General features: G+C 38.2%; 1 protein-coding gene across 7 annotated transcripts in view; it reads right to left on the bottom strand.

The window, feature by feature from the left end:
• The window catches only part of RBFOX1 (RNA binding fox-1 homolog 1), a 727,152-nt gene that overhangs the window by 200,224 nt on the left and 503,256 nt on the right, over positions 1-23,672 (bottom strand). For all 7 annotated transcript variants that reach the window (XM_088466739.1, XM_088466740.1, XM_088466743.1 and 4 more), the window contains one exon: positions 20,976-21,029. In XM_088466739.1, the coding sequence (XP_088322865.1) occupies positions 20,976-21,029 (54 nt within the window). The remainder of the gene's footprint in view (positions 1-20,975; positions 21,030-23,672) is intronic.

Here is a 23,672-nt window from a genome sequence, read left to right as displayed (position 1 = left end):
CCATGCATTATTTCCCAATAAATCACATACCTGAGGTCTGATCTACAATTTACTGTAATATGAACCTCATCACAAAGCCACAACTGTATCACTCCACAAGTGTAAACAATAACATCTCTCACACATTAATTTCTCACATACTGTAAAACCAGTACATCACTGCCTCACTCTGACAGGAATACACATCACTGCTTCACTCTGACAGAAATACACATCACTGCTTCACTCTAGCAGTATTACACATCACTGTCTCACTCTGACAGGAATACACATCACTGCTTCATTCTGACAGGAATACATATCACTGCCTCCCTCTGACAGGAATACACATCACTGCTTCGCTCTGACAGGAATACACATCACTGCCTCACTCTGACAGGAATACACATCACTGCTTCACTCAGACAGCATTACACATCACTGCCTCACTCTGACAGCATTACACATCACGGCCTCACTCTGACAGGAATACACATCACTGCCTCACTCTGACAGATATACACATCACTGCCTCACTCTGACAGGAATACACATCACTGCTTCACTCTGACAGGAATACACATCACTGCTTCACTCTGACAGGAATACACATCATTGCCTCACTATGACAGTATTACACATCTATGATTCACTCTGACAGGAATACACATGACTGCCTCACTCTAACAGGAATACACATCACTGCCTCACTTTGACAGGAATACACATCACTTCTTCACTCTGACAGCATTACACATATTTCTGCATCACTCTGACAGCAATACATATCACTGCCTCACTCTGACAGGAATACACATCACTGCCTCACTCTGACAGGTATATACATCACTGCCTCACTCTGACAGGAATACACATCACTGCCTCACTCTGACAGATATACACATCACTGCTTCACTCTGTCAGGAATATACATCATTCCCTCTCTCTGATAGGAATACACATCACTGCCTCGCTCTGACATGAATACACATAACTATCTCACTCTGACAGCAATACACATAATTTCCTCCCTTTGACAGGAATACACATCACTGCCTCACTCTGACAGGAATACACATCACTGCCTCACTCTGACAGATATACACATCACTGCTTCACTCTGACAGGAATACACATCATTCCCTCTCTCTGATAGGAATACACATCACTGCCTCGCTCTGACATGAATACACATAACTATCTCACTCTGACAGGAATACACATCATTGCCTCACTATGACAGTATTACACATCTATGATTCACTCTGACAGGAATACACATCACTGCCTCACTCTAACAGGAATACACATCACTGCCTCACTTTGACAGGAATACACATCACTGCTTCACTCTGACAGCATTACACATATTTCTGCATCACTCTGACAGCAATACATATCACTGCCTCACTCTGACAGGAATACACATCACTGCCTCACTCTGACAGGTATATACATCACTGCCTCACTCTGACAGGAATACACATCACTGCCTCACTCTGACAGATATACACATCACTGCTTCACTCTGTCAGGAATATACATCATTCCCTCTCTCTGATAGGAATACACATCACTGCCTCGCTCTGACATGAATACACATAACTATCTCACTCTGACAGCAATACACATAATTTCCTCCCTTTGACAGGAATACATATCATTCCCTCTCTCTGATAGAAATACACATCACTGCCTCGCTCTGACATGAATACACATAACTATCTCACTCTGACAGGAATACACATCACTGCTTCTCTCAGACAGCATCACACATCACTGCCTCACTCTGACAGGAATACATATCACTGCCTCACTCTGACAGGAATACACATCACTGCCTCACTCTGACAGGTATATACATCACTGCCTCACTCTGACAGGAATACACATCACTGCCTCACTCTGACAGATATACACATCACTGCCTCACTCTGACAGGAATACACATCACTGCTTCACTCAGACAGCATTACACATCACTGCCTCACTCTGACAGGAATACACATCACTGCCTCACTCTGACAGATATACACATCACTGCCTCACTCTGACAGGAATACACATCACTGCTTCACTCTGACAGGAATACACATCACTGCCTCACTCTGACAGGAATACACATCACTGCTTCACTCTGACAGGAATACACATCATTGCCTCACTATGACAGTATTACACATCTCTGATTCACTCTGACAGGAATACACATCACTGCTTCTCTCTGACAGCATTATTCATCACTATCTCACTCTGACAGGAATACTCATCACTGCTTCACTGTGACAGGAATAAACATCACTTCTTCACTCTGACAGGAAAATACATCACTTCTTCACTCTGACAGCATTACACATCACTGTTTTACTCTGACAGGAATACACATGACTGTCTCACTCTGAAAACATTACACATCACTTCCTCACTCTAACAGCTATACACATCACTGTTTCACTCACTCAGACAGTATTACATATCACTGTCTCTCTCTGACAGGAATACACATCACTGCTTCACTCTGACAGTATTACACATCACTATCTCACTCCAAAAGCATTACACATCACTTCCTCACTTTGACAGCATTACACATCACCAGAACCGGATTTAGACCTCACGGGGCCCTAGGCAAGATACTGGTTTTGGGGCCCACCTCCCTCAAAAAATCCACACACTATACTTGCATTCCTAATTCATGACGCTGTACAGCACCCTGAAGAAAATGTCCACCGCGGTCGAGCAGTCCTTTACGATGTAAGTAAAATTTCTAGGTACATACCGTGATAATCGACTATGGTATGTACCCAAAGAGAGGCCGGATGTGCCACATTGCAGATGTGTTGCTTAGTACATCCCACCCATAGAGCTTAGTGTAGTGGCTGACGTTGCTCAGGTGGCCTCTTCTCAGATAGTATATGCATATGTATGTATATATATATGTGTGTTGCCTTCACAAAAGGACCCGAGTGACCTGAAATGCTGGCTGATTCAGCAGTGCACACTAGTAAACTGCTGAAGGCAGATTCCTGATGTTTGGGAATCTGTGCAGACGCAGGACCTATTCAGCGAGTGTGCAGAATGGGTCCTGCTATCTTGCTCGCAGACTGGCAGTGATTGAGAGTTTGCTGCAATTTGTGGGCAGGGAGGGGTGGCTATGCCCTCCGTTTTACAAAATGGAGGTGTTTCTCCGCCATTGCGGGGGAGGGAAGAGGCCAGGATCTCCATCGGCTGACATAGATTTCCTGGCCTCTTCCCCTAAACTGCAGCGGCTGGCTGTGGGACTCCATGGGTCACCACAGCCGACCGATGTTACGCAGATTATCCGATGCTACATTGGACAACGCAGCTGGGATAAGTAATGTACAGGGGGCGTGATGCCTCCTGTACATTACCATATCTGCAAGGGTCACAATTGCAAAGCTGCCTGCATGCAGCTTAGCAATTACCATCCTTGCAGAATCAGAACACACACACATATACATACTGTATATACAGTCAGGTCCATAAATATTGGGACATTGACAGAATTTTCATATTTTGGCCTCTATTCACCACCACAATGGCTTTGAAATTAAACAAACAAGACGTGATTTAACTGCAGACTTTCAGATTTAATTTGAGGGTAATTACATCCAAATCAGGTGAACGTTGTAGGAATTACAACGGTTTCTATATGTGCCTCCCACTTTTTAAGGGGCCAAAAGTAATGGGACAAACTAAACAATCCTAAATCTAACTTTCACTTTTTAATACTTTGTTGCAAATCCTTTGCAGGCAATTACAGCCTGAAGTCTGGAACACATAGACATCACCAGACGCTGGGTTTCATCCCTGTTGATGCTCTGCCAGACCTCTACTGCAAATGTCTTCAGTTCCTGCTTGTTCTTGGGGCATTTTCCCTTCAGTTTTGTCTTCATCAAGTGAAATGTATGCTCTAACGGATTCAGGTCAGGGGATTGACTTGGCCATTGCATAACATTCCACTTTTAGCCTTAACAAACTCTTTGGTTGCTTTTGCAGTATGCTTCGGGTTATTGTCCATCTGCACTGTGAAGCGCCGTCAAATGAGATCTGAAGCATTTGACTGAATATAAGCATATAATATTGCCCAAAACACTTCAAAATTCATTCTGCTGCTTTTGTCAGCAGTCATATCATCAATAAATACAAGGGAACCAGTTCCATTGGCAGCCATAAATGCCCAAGCCATGACACTACCACTTCCATGCTTCACTGATGAGGTGGTATGTTTTGGATCATGAGCAGTTCCTTTCCTTCTCCGTACTCTTCTCTTCCTATCACTCTGGTACAAGATGATCTTTGTCTCATCTGTCCATAGGATGTTGTTCCAGAACTGTAATGGCTTTTTTAGATGTTATTTGGCAAACTCTAATCTGGTCTTCCTGTTTTTGAGGCTCATCAATGGTGTACATCTTGTGGTGAACCCTGTATATTCACTCTTGTGAAGTCTTCTCTTGATTGTTGACTTTGACACATATACATCTACCTCCTGGAGAGTGTTCTTGATTTGGCCAACTGATGTGAAGGGGTTTTTCTTCACCAGGGAAATAATTTTTCTGTCATCCACCACAGTTGTTATCCGTGGTCTTCCGGGTCTTTTGGTGTTGCTGAGCTCTCCGGTGCATTCTTTCTTTTTAAGAATGTTCCAAACAGTTGATTTGGCCACACCTAATGTTTTTGCTATCTCTCTGATGGGTTTGTTTTGATTTTTCAGCCTAATGATGGCTTGCTTCACTGATAGTGACAGCTCTTTGGATCTCATATTGAGAGTCGACAACAACTGATTCCAAATGCAAATGTCACACCTAGAATTAACTCCAGACCTTTTACCTGCTTAATTGATAATGAAATAATGAGGGAATAGCCCACACCTGTCCATGAAATAGCTTTTGAGTTGATAGTCCCATTACTTTTGGCCCCTTAAAAAGTGGGAGGCACATATTAAAACCATTGTAATTCCTACACCGTTCACCCGATTTGGATGCAAATACCCTCAAATTAAATCTGAAAGTCTGCAGTTAAAGCACATTTTGTTTGTTTCATTTCAAAGCCATTGTGGTGGTGAATAGAGGCCAAAATCTGAAAATTCTGTCAATGTCCCAATATTTTTGGACCTGGCTGTATATATATATATATATATATATATATATTTATATATATATATACACACACATGTACATGTATACTGTATATATATTTATATATACACACACATGTGTATATATATATACATATATATATATATATATATATAGGTACACATTCAAACCTATAGGACCCAATGTCTTTGATTAATTACATTTTATTTGGTGACAAATAAAAATAGCTGTTCAATACAGTCTGTCTTACTTTTGTGATGCTGCCAAACTGTTATACTGTATGACACACTGGCTCAGCCACAGCTGCCCTCAGCCGCATAGCGGCATGTTACAACTTCCACCCTCTCTTCTCCTCCATATGTGGCTATGTGCCCGGCGCTCGCCCCTACATTCCATGTCACACCCTCTTCTTCACTGCATTCTGCGCGCCAACCAGTTACTGAGAGCCGCAGGCTGCAACTTATTATCTGATTGGTCCACCGCCGGCCCGGCAACTCAGCACTGCTCTGCGGCACCAGCGGGGACTGTGAAGGATGGAAGACAGCGGCTGCTTCTGGGATGGTTGCGGATCGCGGGATCGGATCCAATCTGCGGCAGGGGGCTGGTGCACTCAAAACTCAGTGCAGCACTGCAGGTTCTCACCAGAGCCGGATTACCGGGGGACCCGGCTACGGGCCCCTTGGATCCTGCCGGGCGCTAGGCGGCCACCTAGGTTGCATAGCGGTAAATCCGGCTCTGCACACCACTGCTTCACTCTGACAGCATTACACATCACTTCCTCACTCTGACAGGAATACCACAACACTGCCTCACTCTGACAGCATTACACATCACTTCCTAACTCTGACAGGAATATACATCACTGTCTCACTCTGACAGCACTACACATCACTTCCTCACTCTGACAGGAATATACATCACTGCCTCTCTTTGACAGCATTACACATCACTGCCTCACTCTGACAGGAATACACATCACTGCTTCACTCTGACAGGAATACTCATCACTTCCTCACTCTGACAGGTATACACATCACTGCTTCACTCTGACAGCACTACACATCACTGCCTCACTCTGACAGGATTACACTTCACTGCTTCACTATGACAGGAATACTCATCACTTCCTCACTCTGACAGGTATACACATCACTGCTTCGCTCTGACAGGATTACTCATCACTTCCTCACTCTGACAGGTATACACATCACTGCTTCACTCTGACAGCACTACACATCACTGCCTCACTCTGACAGCACTACAAATCACTGCCTCACTCTGACAGGAAAACTCATCACTTCCTCACTCTGACAGCATTACACATCACTGCTTCACTCTGACAGGATTACTCATCACTTCCTCACTCTGACAGGTATACACATCACTGCTTCACTCTGACAGCACTACACATCACTGCCTCACTCTGACAGCACTACAAATCACTGCCTCATTCTGACAGGAATACACATCACTGCCTCTCTTTGACAGCATTACATATCACTGCCTCACTCTAACAGGAATACACATCACTGCTTCACTCTGACAGGAATACTCATCACTTCATCACTCTGACAGGTATACACATCACTGCTCCACTCTGACAGGAACAGGGGTGTATCTACCCATTGGCCAGGATGGCACTCGCCAGGGGCGCCGCCCATAGGGGGGGCGCTGCCCAGCAGTGCCACCAGTAGCCAAGGGGTGGACAAGTTCCTCGGCCCCACAAGTGTAGGGCAGACCGCAGTGAGAGCGGTCTGCCCTACACAGTTTACAAAGAGACAGCCGCCAGCGGCGGCTGTGTGTTTGTAATGGCAGCCAGCTACTGAGAGTCATACAGACTCCAGACGCTGCTGCATCGTCCGCACAGGGAGCCGGCTGGAGATCACTCATGAGCTCTGTGTCCCGGCTCCCCCCGCAGCATGTGACGGGAGAGACGTCATACATCATGACGTCTCTCCCATGCAGGAGAAGAGCGGGCCTGGACTCAGACAGCAGCGGTCGTGTCAGGAGCGGGGACCAGGTAAGTCAAATTTTTTATTTTGTTCTTTGTGTGTGTGTGTGTGTGTGTGTGTAAGACTGGCAATACGGGGGAGGGTGGGCACTGAAATAGGGGGTGTCCACTACTGGGGCACTTTATGGGGGGGTACCTGCTACTGTATTGGGGTGGCCACTACTGGGGGCAATTTATGGGGGGTGGCCACTACTTGGGGCAATTTGGCCACTACAGGGAGCACTGTATAGGGGCGGCCACTACTGGGGGCACTGTATAGGGGGTCTACAACTGGGGGCACTGTTTAGGGGGGCTACTACCGCGGGCAATGTATAGGGGGGACTACTACTGGGTACTATTACTGGGGGCACTGTATAGGGGGTACTACTACTGGGTACTATTACTGGGGACACTATAGGGGGGACAACTACTGGGTACTATTACTGGGGGCACTGTATAGGGGACTACTACTGGGGTCTACTACTGTTGGCACTGTATAGGGGGGACTACTACTGGGGGCAATGCAGCATAGGGGGGACTACTACTGGGGGCACTGTATAAGGGGGGCTACTACTGGGGGCAATGCAGCATAGGGGGGATTACTACTGGGGACACTGCATAAGGTGGGTAGTGGGGCACCAGTGCATTACATTGCCAGGGGCGCTTGGATCCCTAGATACACCCCTGGACAGGAATACACATCACTGCTTCATTCTGACAGCATTACACATCACTGCCTCACGCTGACAGGATTACACATCACTGCCTCACTCTGACAGCATTACACATCATTGCCTCACTTTGACAGGAATACACATCACTGCCTCTCTCTGACAAGATTACACATCACTGCTTCACTCTGACAGGATTACACATCACAACCTCACTCTGACAGCATTACACATCACTGCCTCACTCTGACAGGATTACACATCACTGCCTCACTCTGACAGGATTACACATCACTGCTTCACTCTGACAGGAATACACATCACTACCTCACTCTGACAGGAATACACATCACTACCTCACTCTGACAGGATTACACATCACTGCCTCACTCTGACAGGTATACACATCACTGCCTCACTCTGACAGGATTACACATCATTGCCTCTCTCTGACAGGTATACACATCACTGCCTCACTCTGACAGGATTACACATCACTGCCTCACTCTGACAAGATTACACATCACTGCCTTACTCTGACAGGATTACACATCACTGCCTCACTGATATACACATACAAAAATTTAAGATATTTCAAAATTACAACAGTCCTCACCAAAGATTGAATGGTACTTGAACATAACTTATCTGAGTAGCCACTACACAACACAGCACATGAAATAGTGAGTAGACATGCCAGCCTTGACCCTGAAAAAGCATTAAGCACTTCCTGCCAGTACAAATCACTGTACAACACTTGCTGTCTTTCCAAAGTGAACCAATGACAGTAGTCATTATTGTTAAACTGTTTATGCAGTTTATTCTGAAAGTCCAACTATATTATTCACTTACACTGCTATCCAGTTAAATGTTTTTCATAAAAAATATAACTCATATGCTATTTCAATTTTTTAACTATTTTCTCCTCTTATTCTCTATCTGTTTAACCATACATCATCTCCATGAATGACTATTTTGTCACAACAGGGAACATTTTATAATATATATATACCACTTTTGAGTACGTGGTCACGCACTGATATATGCACACCTTGGGTGGTTGAATGTACACCAAGGCGTGTGTGTATCAGAGAGCTACCGCACACCCAAGTGTGGTTTACATATCTTTTACATATATACAGTGTAAATATATATATATATATATATATACATACACTGACACTATAATGATTGTAAATGAACAGAGGTGTAACAGAGGTGTAAATGAGTTAATGTACAACGTACCTAGTTTTCCAAAACTCTGTTAGTCCTGGAGATTGCTGGGTATAAAAACAGCCAGTCACATATTATTGGATGGAGAGGCTGTGCATGTAGGCTCAGGTCTCATTTGTACAGAAGCACACCCATTTATACATTTATTTTGAATATTAATTAGATTTATTATAACTAAAGAACTTAATATTGGAAACTGTAGGAAAAGAGGTTTTCCTCTCATGCATCATGCTTTAGATACAGGCAAAGCATTGTTTGATGTGATACAACAGGTATTTTAGTCAATAATATATCATCCTGCAGAAAAATGTGGATGTTCTCTTGTAAAACAATAATATATTATAACATATTTCAGTTGTAGTCTAGAATTTTTGGTTCTGATATGCAAATGGTAGGCACTTACACCTATTTGTTGCAATTCCCATTTCCAAGTATTCAAGGAATGCTTGTTTTTGAAAACTGCACTTGAAAGAAGAGACGAAATACAAGAAAATAAATATAAGAGCAACAACAATAATGCAGCCGATCCTCTTGCTCAACTATTAACCTAAAAGGTTTTGGATTTGATTTACAATGTGTTTCTTCAGTTTTGACTTTAATTATCTGCTTCAAGTTGTCAGGACATAACCATATCTTAGATTTGCATTACATTAGGGGATCTTTCCTTCCTATCTCTTCTGATCTTGTCTTCTGAAGTAATTTAACACAATTCTAATTTTCTTTTGCATGCGGGGTGCTCTCCATCCACGGAAGTGAGTTATGTGTATTCAAGTGGCGCATCTTATGAATCTTGTTAAGCTTTACCGCCTTACAGCTCTCGCTGACGGAATATTTAATCACAGAAATGAGTTGGCAGATATGATATACAATGTGGTTAAGCCTTGCAGCATGTGTCTTCACTGGCAATTGAGGAACAGGTGAATTTGCCATTTATCAGTCCTATCTTGACAGCTTTGTGTAACCTTCTGTTTTCTTACTTATTTATGAAGATTAAAGGTGCTTTAAATCAACAGTTTCCCTGTAGATATATCATTTTTATTTCCAAAGTGGCCATTTTTTCATCATTTACATAGCCAGTAAAAAAGAGCTTCTCATTAAAACAAAAGACAACTTTGGAAGTATGACTTCTGGAAATAAGGCTTGCATGTTTATACTGCTGTCTGAATGATCAGGTCTAAATTTAGGAATATTTCAGGGAGTATTTAATAAAGGTGGCTTAGAATTAGAGAAAGTGTACTGATTAGTTCTATATTTACTAAATATCAATATTAGATATTCAGGAATGAAAGACAAGCTAATAACCAGAACTATACTTGTATTCTAGTTTCCCTTTTTTGTTTTTCTGCGATATATTGATATAATCAAATCTTAATTGTTTATGTTTGTTAAAGAGGAAACAGTCAAACACTGACAGTAGTATGCAGCTGCCACCAGCAAGCACATTATAAACATTACAAGAGACGCACTGCTCTGTGAAGCGCATTCGAAAAGAACAACTTTGTCAATCCAAAACACCAATAATTAAGCAAAAACATTATGCTGTTAATGAAAGTGCCATTTATCATAGTTAGGTGAAATCGGCAATCAATACCATGGAGCGCAATGGTTGCTAGTTGCTTCACCTACAACACCTACAACTTTACAAAGAAGCTCCAATAAAAACATTATATAAATGGCCAGATGTTACTGCTGTGAGACATTATTAGTTTGGATTTTCAGTATTATTATTATTATTATTATTATTATTATTATTATTATTATTATATAGCACCACCAATAGACAGAGATTATAGAGATTATCTGACATTCACATATATACCTACCTCATTGGATATTATAGTCTATATTTCCTAACACTTAAGCAGACTATCTAGGGTACATTTTATTCAGCAGCCAATTAACCTACAATACCAGTATATTTATAGCATAAAGGAGGAAATCAGTGTGCCCAGAAGAAGCCCGCACAAACACATGGAGAACATACAAACTCCACACATGTAGGGTAATGGGCAGGGACCGAACTCATGACCCCAGTGCTGTGACACATCAATGCTAGCCACTGTGACACAATACAACACACAATAACATGGTAATGGTGTTTATTATATAGTAGGTTTAATCAAGGTTCACAGGGATCAAAGCATTTAACATTTGCCCTAATCCAACATATGGCTTATAGTCTCTTTAGTAAAGATAATGATAACCTGACAAAGTAGATGTCATTTCTAAAACTAAATCTAGCATTGTCTCCTTGCTAAGGGTAATGAGGGTGAAGATAATGTACAATTTGACCACTCGGGGACTGAAGCTAAACCTAATGACAACTTTGCCGTGCAATTAGTATTTTTTCAGTTATCAACAATTAATGGTGCCGTTTTATAAATGAGTTTTATCATACTCAATGAGTTTTGAAACTTGTTGCATATGTTAAATGGTGCTCAAACCAATCAGCTCCCAACTGCCATTTTTCAAACAGATGAGTGTTACTCGTTGCGTATGATAAAACTTGTTGATAAATGGGCCCCAATATTTGTAATGGTTCCACATGAAAACTGCAAACCTGGTATGGCTACCAATCATCACTTCTAGACTTGTTAGATATAGGGAAAAATACAGCAGTACAAATCTCATTAAATGTGCATCTAGAACAAATTAGAGTATACTGTAGGTATGAAACCTTTTAAGATATTGAATCTGCTGAATTTCAGAAATTAAAGTCAAGTATCTAGTCACTATTATTAACTAAAACTGTACTGGCTTTGGTCCATGACACAACAAATATGTGTTCAAGTGATTATGGTCATGGTCAATATATTGTTGACCAAAAAAGGCCAAGATACAGGTTCTTCGTCAAGTTCAACATTACCAACACTATGCTTATCACCATCATCATTCCCATCACCATTTGTTGTGAAACTTTGAAATGCCACCTTATGTTTACTGAACTTTGAACAAAATGAATTACAGATACAGTAAAAGCATAAATAGCAAAACTGAGCACTTGTTGTCCTCCAGAAAACTAAAGACTACAAATGCTATTACTGTGGAACAGTATCTTAAATAATGTTTAAACTTCTAAGTCAAGACAAAAACCACCAATTCCATTTTGCCCAAATGTTAAACTATCTGTAGAGACATTATGGCACGTTTGCCAAAATGTAATTGCATCCTGAAATATATGTTTAAGACACTATGGGCCATATTCAATTCGTAGCGAAAAGCCATTTTCGCATTTTTTTTAGAGAAACTTTCGCCTGTTGTTTTATCTCCTTATTCAATTCCATTCCATTATCACCTATGCGGAATGTCAAGGCACTGAAATAGGGGATACTTTTTCTCCACAGAATAGCAGCAGAGAAAAAGTGTAAAACCTATATTTTAGGGTGCAGATATTGGGAAACCACTCAAAACCCTTGGGACAATTCACCCAAAAAAAGAATAGACAAATTCAAGGATCACTCCAAAAACGCCTTTGAAATTTGGGGCGAAAATAACAAATGTGGGGGGACAACTTCAAAAACTAGCGAAATAAGTTTCTGGGGGTGCTCTAAGAAGGTACCAATTGTTTTTGAGTTTGCAGGTGCTTGTCTGATGGTGGGATTTGACTTTTCTAAAACTTCACTTTAGAGGCATTAAAATATGCTAGTACCCAGTTTCAAGTACCCCAAATTTTACATGACTACTTATTTTCAGCCAAAAAACTGCTTAGTGCCATTCTTCACCACTTTTGCAAGGATGCTAATAACAAGGATTTTAAACAACTTCAGTACCCCAGTTAGTTTTATTAGGGCTATTGGAACACTTCTACATTGATCCCCAATGTTAGTGCAACTCTTTGGGAGGTTCAGCCTGATTTCCCCAAGTCTGTCAGTACTTTCTGCCTGCTCTGCATTCGCCACTTGCCGTTTTTGCCTGTTTAGGAATTGAATACGGTGGAAAGTGGGGACGCGCACGATAAGTTTTCACATCCAAAACACGCGATGTAGGTGAAAAGTCGGGCAGGCGGAACTTTTTCACGGATGCAAAACTAATTGAATACGGCCCTATGGAGGGAAGCGGGGTTTGGCAAGGGTGCAAAATTTAATTCTTTGTGGTATGACACCAAATCACTGTAATATCCAGCTGTGCACATTACTCCATACATCACAGTAAGGAATCTCTGGATATTTTCCTGCTCCCCTCTATGGTGTGTAAGATACAACGAGTGAAGATGCAATCACTGCAGAGTGATTTCATGACTGTATCAGTGGCACATCACAGAGAACTGAATCACCCCCAAGAAGTAGTAACACCTACAACTACTGTATATATTCTACAATAAAAAAATAGAAAAATGGCAAACCAAATTATAAACATCTTAAAACAGTATCCCCTATACTTAAAAAAAATACTAGAAAAAAAAATTATAACTTCAGAAAACTACATAAAACTCAAACATAAAATAACATACTGTAAAATAGACTACAATAAGTGAAGTTGGTATTGGAGCCACTCTGAATCCAAACTTCACATGTTGCCTTCTCCAGACTCTGTTACCAGGGACAGTCTGAGCAGGGATGGCAGCACTGCATCAAGCCTGACAACTTTGAAGCTATTTAGGTGGTACATATAGACAGTTCGAGCTGGAATACAGTACAACAGAAACATTCTGCTAAGGGATCAGTTGCTGTTCAATATATTGTATAATTGGCAGATGAATATATGAAATGTCTAAACACATATCTCTCCACAGATCTACTGCATACTACCATGGACTATTTAGTGACATAACCTAAACTTGACACATTACTAGATACAGGGCATATTTAATGGATTTGTAGGATCTATTTTACTGTTCAATTCTGTGTTGCTATGTTTGCTGTCTGTTGTAAAGAAATCAATGGAGTAGAAGCCAATGTCAAACAGCACTGGCAGAGGAACACACAGCAGACTATGCACAAATAACCCAATCATCTCTTATATACATCTCCCCCTTCCCCTATCAGACTCTCCACCTCTCTACAAAATGTCAAATGGGCTCTAAAGTACAGATGTGTGCAGACTCCCGTGGTTTGGTTTTGGTTCTAAATCATAGTCGTGTTTTGGTTTTGGCAAAACCACCTTGAAGAGTTTTGGTTTAGTTTCAGTTTTGGTGTTGTTTTTCTTAAAACATTGATAAAAACAGCATAAATCATGTAACTTGACCATATTTTTGTTCCTATAGTATTAACATCAATAACATTAATTTCCACTCAATTTTGGCTACTTGACAGTGGGATGCAGTTGATATCCCAACTGTCGGGATGCTGATGCTCAGAATGTCGGGGCCAGAATCCTGACAGAAGCCAGCATCCCAATCACCAGCATTCCGATGATAAGTATTGGGGTTAGGGGGAGGATTAGGGGTTAAAGTTAGGCAGTTGGGAGAGGGTTAGGGTTAAACTGCAAGAGGGAAGGTTAGGGTTAGGCTGTGGGTGGGAGGTTAGGTTTATGCTGTGGGGGGAGGGTCAGGTTTAGGCCACATGGAGGGAGGTTTAGGCTTAGGGGTAGGGTTAGGGTACTTACTGGCAGGAGTCAGTATCCTAACCCAGCCAGGATGCTGGCATCAGGATTCCAACAGCTGGGATTCTCTGCACCGGCATCTGGTACTCAACCCCTTGCAGCATGTGAAATAATGAGGGAAGGACTTAAATTATATTCAAAATGTGCTAGATCTGGTTTTTAGATCTGAGTTCAGAATGGGACTTGGTTCTACTTCGAACCCTAAAGTACGAGTGTGTTTGGTTTTCAGCAGAACTGAACAACTAATCTCTACTCTAAAGACCCACTTCTTTATCAAAGCCACCAGCTCTTATCCTTACCCACTGTACCATGCTCACTGTCTCTTGCCTCTGTGTCACAACTGCCTTACTCCCACTTCTCTTTAGACTGAAGCTCTCATGAGCAAGGCCTCTTCACGCTTGTGTATTTTATTCCCTCACTTATACCATCATCTCATCACTGCAAACAATGGTAACAAACCTTTAAGATCAGCTGTTGTGGTGCTGATTTGGGAATTATGACTGCTGATGAAGCCATGTTTATAAACATTGTCCTTGTTCTGCAGTGATTTGTACTGCTTCTGGTCATGACAAACTCATAAGAGACTCTTCTCCTTTTGCTTTGGGCTGCAATTTACAGCAGCCATGGGTAGTGCAATGCCAGATAATGTGGCAACACTGCATTTTGTGGCGTTATCAGAAGGTTCTGCAGCTAGCGCTATTTCATCAACTTCTCAGCAGTCACTACTACTGGGGTTGTGGGACTATTGGGCCCAAAAGGAAGGCAGAATCTGTCCCACCTCCACATCACACACATTACTGTATACTTACAGTATATATATATATATATATATATAAATAAAATCTAATAGCTATTGAGAAATAATAAAAGTAAACTACAAATTAATTTAAGAAATCCTTAAAAGGCAACTTACAAAGTAAAAACAAATACAAAGTAAATGAAGTTTTTTTTTTTAAAAAGTAAGTATTTAATTTATAGAAAATGTTATTGATTCTACCAAGACAGAGTACATGGGGGTTACTTTAACAGCATTTGAAAGGCAATAAAGTGCTTAATGTTATCTTTATATCATGCATATATCCCTTGTACTTCTGAAAAAATCATGGATCTGGAGGAATTGCTAATGTATTGATTTGGAACTTTCAGAGCAGGGATTACCATGGTATATATGGACTTTCCCTACCATGTATGGGATCTTTGTTACAAAACCTACCCAATCCCACAGTAATCCTTGATTTCACAAAGTGCAGAATTCTAAAGGCCAGCTATGATTATATTGACACAAGATTTTAAATACATCTAGAATAGAATTTTACTGCAAAGTTTTTAAGCACATCATATAAATATCTAGTTTATTTAGTACAATCAAGTGACTAATTATTTAAAAAATGTAGCCAAGGCTACATTTACAGTTTTTACTGCATTGGACCTTAATAGTGTAGTCATGTAAACCATTCTTATGTTGTCCTGCTTATTATCTGATAAAGAAATATGTTCAATAAATAAGCATCTGTCAGGTGTCAATCTGAGGGGTATATTTACTAAATTGAGAGATTTTTGAACTGGAGATGTTGCCCACGGGATGTAGTCAAGAGACTGGCGGGTGGGGAGGGTTAGGGTTAGGCTACAAGAAGGGAGTGTTAGAGTTAGGGGGATAGGGTAAGTATACTTACCCAACCCCTGTCAGGATACCAACCATCGGGATGCCGCTGTCTGTATTATGACAGGAGGCATCCCGATAGCCAGCATTCTATACCGATTCCATTGCCCATAGCAACCAATTTGATTCTACTTAACATTTAACTAGCACCTGCTAGAAGATAATAGCTAGAATCTGATAGGTTGCTATGGGCAACATCTCCACTTCTAAAAACTCTCACTTTAGTAACTTTACCCCTAAGAGCCTAATTTTGTGGTGGGAGTAAAGCAATTCCAAAGAGCAAGTAACTGTGCATCTGGACAAACCATGCTGCAATATAAGGGGTACAAATATATTTATTATTTTATCAAGCAGGGTAAATACTTGATGCTTTTGCATGCATCCCACAAATACTGGGCAGCTTTATTTTTACACTGCAATTTAAATTTGAGTTTGCAAACACTCCTCTCAGATCTAAATATCTCTGCACTTTTAAATCTGTGCTACCTGCAGTGCAACATGGTTTCACCACAATGCACAGTTACTTGCTTTACCTTCCTCCTAACTCAGAATATGTCCCTTCTGAATCACTGTGCCTTCTGAACCAGTGGTGGAATTTGCTGTTAGTATTGTTATTAATATTTTTCCTGTTTTCTGGTGTAAATAAATCTCATTCCCCCATTCATTCCATTTCACATGCTCATTCACTGTAACCTAGCTTGGCAGGCACGCAGCACAGCACTGGCACCTTTGATATTCTTTGAAAGCAGTTTATTATTTTGCAGGCAGTTAACCTTTAAACTGAGAGCCAACCTATTCTGCTTAGTCATCTTATTATTGAGTGGGGATATGCATATAAATAAATGCTGGAGTTCCCTTTAAATGATCTAATAATTTGTTTAATTATAATTGTGGAGTCTCTTTTTTATAGAGCGACCTGAGAACAGAAATGGCAACTTAATTTATCATTTAATAGAAATGTAGTGAAACAACTGAAGTTATACAATTTCAAAAACTAAATGGTACTTTATATATTTAAGCATTGGAAAAGTGCTTGTAGACAAACTCTAGTGCATACTTCAGTTTTTTCTTCAGCACAGCAATGTAACATAATTTATAATTCTAAATTAATACAATTGTAATGGTAATTAAAGATTCTCATTAAAAGGTGCAAATGTCTCCCTTGTGTTAGCAGTAAAACTGCGCTTGGGAATTCAAGTGGTTATACAGAAAAATCAATAATCTGCCATTTTATAATTAAAAGTCAAAATAAATGTTAGAGGGAAATGTGCTAAATTAGGAAAATTACTTAAGGAAAGATTGAAAATATTGATTTTAATTTACCAAATATGTGAACTCCTTATGCCCTCTACAGGAAGACAATTAAAAGTTAGGTTTTTTAATTCTGAATAAACTTAAAAATAAAATCAATAAGTATGAAACAGAAACATTGAGTTATTTCTTATTTAAACAAAGTAATTTCTAAGCATGTACATCCTAACAAACTGGAACTTAGTTATTTATCTAGAATATTTAAGCAATTAGTCATAAATACTATTGTAAAGAAATGTTATAATGCTTGCATTTTAATGCTAATAAACTATAATCAGAGACAAATTAAGTTTGACTTTAAAATTTAGCTGAAAGGCACATTTGGAACATTGTTTGCAGTATTTTTTTTTGCAAAAGTAAAACTAGCAAATTAGTAGGTTAAGGCTATATCCACATAGACTATATTTTTATATAGTCTTTATAGCTGGCATCTAATAAGACTATACCCACATAGGCAATTTTCTTCCTACACTTTGGATCTTTTAGTGCTGCTTTCCAGTAGGTTTTAAGATGTTTCCAAAAATGGCATAGAAACAATAAATTGATTTTTTCCCCAATGTGGCAGCAAAATAGAGAAAAGTGCAGAGAATGCAGATAATGGTTACTGTGACTTTATTAACAAGTATACTACTAGGAAAATGGTTAGACTTGGATACACTAAAAGTGACCAGAAGTGAGTGCAGGTTACCAGGCAAAGGCTGTGGTGTACAAATGACAGAAAATTAAATAGGGCTACAATTGGTACTTTCTCACAAGGCATATAAAATAAATATAAAAGGAACTGCTTTGTTTGAAAGATTAAAAGAAAATATATATATATAAACAGTAATAAGTTAAGTTATTTTTTTATGGCCTACATCTGCCTGGTTGTCATATTAATATAATCAGTAAAATCCAAATACATCTCAATTTATAGAAAAAATATATAATAAAGAAGTGGTTTAGATATTGTATTTTTGTATTATTGTATTATTCCTAGCGCAAATTATCCATTACTCTATTAACGCATTAGTCAGAACCAAGATCTGTTTATTTATATTTACCAATGTTTTAAAAGATAATTTGGGACCAAATAAGTCCTACAAAACTACAACACAATCACAAACCCATTCCATCAAACCCATCCAGACAACTATGTACACATTTTCATAAAGCCACATCCATTCCCTGATAGAATATATATCTTTGGTGTATAATAATTGGGACTGTTTGGCAAAATGTGAAAGTTATATTTATTTTCAATTAAGCTAATATATGATTATTTCCTCTAGGCTTTAAATAAATTTTTGAGTGAACTATTATATAATTACATGCATATTTTCATCTAGTTGTGTGCATAACACACATTATACTGCTCTTCATGCTTAACATACTTAAAATAATAATTTGCAGATTAATTATCATTTATACTGCAATGAGTACTACTCAAAAGTCCTAGAAAATTCTTAACATTTCCCATGTTAAATGATTGCAGTTTATAGGAACAATCCTGTGAGAAGACTACATTATAATGCCCCTTTTTACTGTCCTACCCAGTCTTTTTACTATGTACTTATACTTTGATCTGCATATTGCATATTGTATTTATACTTTGATATCCTGTCACTGCTATTTATGTATAACTTGTACGGCACTATGTTGTACCTCAAAAATAAAAGGTAATAATAATAATACATTCTTTTAACTATTCAACTTCAGCCCTGTAATATACTTTACAGTATGTACGATTTATTTCACAAAAAGTGCCTCGCTACTTTATATCTTGTCAGTGAATCAGCTAGGCTGAAAGTTGGAACAGAGAAATAATAATTGCATTATACTGCTAAATATTTAATTATACTATATCATAGAAAATAAAATGGTTTCATACTTTTAGCCTTTCACATATTGCCATCTTCCATACTAGTACATTTTTAAAGGTTTGAAATTCATAAACCTGCTTTTAGCAGTAGCTAAGCTTATTTAAATGTTACAGGGCATTATATATCTTGCAGTTGAAATGATAAGATCTCTACAGTTCCATTTTATAAATATCTTTTTTTTTCAACAGAAGGGGTCAGTTCAGGTTTAATGCCTTTATCAAGTTACACTGATAGTCGACTAGCAGAGTCCCACTACATCACACAGCCATCACATAATATGAGCAAATGACAAATCCTGCATTAGGCCTTAAGGTATGAAGAGCAAAATGAAAAGTACCACTTCATATGCATCAAATATTCATTCTTAAATGTTAGCTTCAAGAACAAAGCTTATGCATTAAATTATGTGTGTACATTAATCAGCCCTGGTGCATAGATGTAAAAATGATACAGAATTTGGTAGAATCATGGGTGCTCAAAAGATTTTGAAACAATACTTTACATTTTTTTTAATTATGACCATACTTTTCAGGTTCACTTTACCAGGTTTCTTTAATTAAACTGAGCATATTGTATAGAGAAAACTCTGTACTGATTTTACAATGCTTAATGTTGACAATGAAAACAGACAACAGTATAATAGTATCGTAAGTGACCTTAAAACAGAAAACAATATGCTTTTTTGTAGAAACCCCTGCCCCCTACTGAGCAGTTAAAAAGTTGTGCAAACACCTATTTTTAGCTAAATATGTCAGGATTTGGTTCAGAACCACTAGGACATCCGCCTTAATAAATAATTAGGCAAACATAAGTTTTAATTAGCTTAATTTGGCCAATAATTATGTCATTTTTGGGGTGAAAAAGTGAAAAGTGCAGGAAAATGGGTAATTGATGTGGGACATGTAAATTGGGGTGCTGTATGAATAGGACAGGTGTTTTTAAGATTGCAGGGTGGGTGTTAGAGGCGTTTTATGATGTTTTTTTTAAAGTGTCTTTAAATGACACTAATATATACTTATAGGTATTTTTATGCAGCCCCAATTTAAAAAGAATATATATTTTGCCAAAAAACACTTGCTTTATATCATTATTTGGCTGTTTTAGAAATATGCATAAAACAGTTACTTGACACAATTTAAGAACCCCATAATACTTTTATTAGTGCCACTAATACATTTATATATTGTTATACTATATCACTTTGTCTTTTGTTTGGGGTACAGGCAGGTTTCCCCATTTTCACCTATACTTATCAATGGTAAAAGTAGGCAGAATTTTCACGCAAATGACTTTTTGCGATTTTTTGGATTGAATTGTGTGAAAAACTGGAGTGAGCATAGACGCAATAAGTGTAACTCGCACGTGAAGGGTGCAAAAACTTATTGCATGAAAAATTACCAAATTATTGTGGCTAATTGACTTCCCCCTTGGTATTCTACAATTCTAACAATTGCCTCTTTTACTCCATGAAGAAGACACCCAATATTTTACAGTATAATAAGTTATATTATTTGTTATAGAGAGAAAACTATTCAACATCATCCACAACCCTTTCAACAAGCCATCAGCCTTTTTAAACTTTTACAGTGCAGTTAGATTTAAACTTACCTGCATAGAATTCAGGACTGTAAACTGCACCAACAACAGGATTTAGCTTCCATCCTAGAAAAAAGATTAGTGATAAAAAAAATTAAATAATATAGGCAAAAGTCAGATGAAGGGTGTTTGGCATATCATAGAAATGTATTAAAAATGTGAATTATCACACCAGAGTCACACCTGTAGTTGAAATAATTTAGAGGAGCACCATTAAAGCTTTCCTTTACAAAGTGTTCTGTTTCTAGTGAGGCACAAGTACTGTGCTCCGAAAATACTTAGATCACTGGATTTATTGCATGTTTGCTTTTCACTGAATTTTACACTGCTGCATGTGTGCGCAATGATGTAGATCAGTAGTCCTTTTGCCTGCAGCATTTTAAGTTGTCTTTTCTTGGAATATAAGATGGATGAGCTTTTGTATTTCTATATAAAAGGGGACAACAATTTTGGGCTTATTAAAAATAGAAGAATAAGTATTAGTGATAAGTAATTAAACTTAAAACAAGAAAACAGTTGACACAGCACTAATAAACTTCATTAACAGCAGAAGTAAACTGTTAATTCAAATCTTACTATGGCATTTTAAAACTAATTGTCTCTTAAATAATTTTTTTAAATGTTGCAAAGAGTATTTTGTATATAAAAAAATATTTCTGTCTCAACTTTTATTTTAAAGTACATAAATGAGTAAATGTAATTTGTCATGTAAGGAGAGATTGTTTGCTACTTCAATACAGAGAAAACTCCAATTTTTCTTTGATACAAAATAAGAAAGAATGTTGCTATTTTTTGGTGGAAGGTCTCCTGACCTTATAGCATGAACACATTGTTTTACCAACATTTCAATAAAGCAAATGTGCTATTTAATATCAATTTATAATTAACAATTTAGCAGTGTTGTGATTGAAAACTGCCACATAAATGAGTGATTTTAATGATTCTCATATCCTTCAGACAATTCTGTCAAGGAGTCAAAAGGATCTATATCATATTTCAAGTAACACTAATGGGTCTTCAATTTGTCCATGAAATTCTTTCTCAGATACAGGTCGATGCACACAGCTGAGAAGCACATTCATATTTCATTTCCTGCCCACTCCGTTTGCTGATGGCTGTATTAGCCAACTTTTTTTGTTCGGAGTCAACGTAGGAAAGTCTTAATTTATCATGATGAAAATAACACCAATTAAAATTGACTTTATCTTGTCAGCAAGATATGTGCTGGCTCATAAGTGTGTGGGTTAATCATGTGTGAGAAGCGTTAATGTCACTCTCCTAGTGAAAGAGCTGCCACAGAGCCCTGCGTTGTCATTTATGGAGGTAAGTTCTTTGTTGTGGGTGTTAATGACTGTATTTGTCTTGATGTATTAAATGTCAATTATTCTTTGACATTTGCCATTGCAAATGGCTGGTCATTAGAGAAATCCCTGCTCTTTCCTTCTGCATATATATTTATGCAATTTTGCTAAATGTGCCATTCCAATGCTTGTGCTAAACTTAGTTTGGTATTTTACATTACTCTGGTATTGTAAATGCAAGAATGGCCTCACTGAGGGTGATTTACCAAGACCAATTACTTGAGGAGATGATATGAATGCTGCTTTGCTGTCGTTCCTAATCACAACAGAGGACAAAAAATAAAATACTAACCATTGAGCTGCCCACACAGGGTCAAATCTTGTCTGTTAATTTAGAGTTTTTTAATTAAATCAGACAATTGGATGTAGTTATGTCTCAAAATTGTCATACCACATTATCAAAATCTGATAAAGTTTTATTTAATAAGCATACAAGAAAATTAGATTCATAGCTGTTTGATCAAATTACAACATATGTCCAATATGGGAGCTACATGTATAGACACATTATTGTATGTGTAACTCCAAGTATGCAGCCCCACAATTCTCCAAAAGCAGTCACTTGTGTGGTTATCTTTGAATTCATAAAATATATGCTAATCCCTGAATGTTATGTTCAGTTTTTATTTGATAATCAGCAAAACATCATCAGAGGCCTATTTTTTTGTAGCTAATATTTTTTACTACAGATGTCAACACACAAAGATTTCTTATCTTAAACACTAAAATAAACAACTCATCACAAATTATATAAAAGCATGCTTCAGTAAACAATATAAGAATGTAATCTAAAAGTGAGAGAGCTATGTAACAAAAAATTAAGTCACCAAGAAGTTCTGGAAAGCATGTATGCATTCTAATCCTTTCCCTAAGATATATATATATATATATATATATATATATATGTGCATTTCCATTTGAATACATGGAAATACATCCTGACTCTTTATGTAGACAGTGGAGTTTTGTAAGTGGACCTTGTACATTATGCATGTTCATAGATGTCAAAACAAGACATTGGCTACCTTATTTAGTACTGCAGTGAGAGGTTGCTTTTAAAAAAACTAAGCCAATTTCTCAAAGCATAGATGTTCATGAAATTATAGGAATAATGTTTATGTAGTACCTTGTTAAATAATACATATGAGATGAGAAGTTTAAGTATTGTGGCATTGTTCATTGAGGAAAATATAATATAATAGATATATGATGTATTGGAGAGCTTAAAATGTAACTGTCAATATTTAAAGCTAAAAGAATTACATTTGTATTTAAAAATAAAGTAGTATTCTGATCTTTTCTAAATAAACCTTAGAGAAGATAAAAAAATATTTTCTGAGTACTACCT

Source organism: Taudactylus pleione, unplaced genomic scaffold (genome assembly GCF_031769625.1).
Source record: "Taudactylus pleione unplaced genomic scaffold, aTauple2 ptg000066l, whole genome shotgun sequence".
NCBI lineage: Eukaryota > Metazoa > Chordata > Amphibia > Anura > Myobatrachidae > Taudactylus > Taudactylus pleione.
This window is presented reverse-complemented; position numbering and strand designations above follow the sequence as displayed.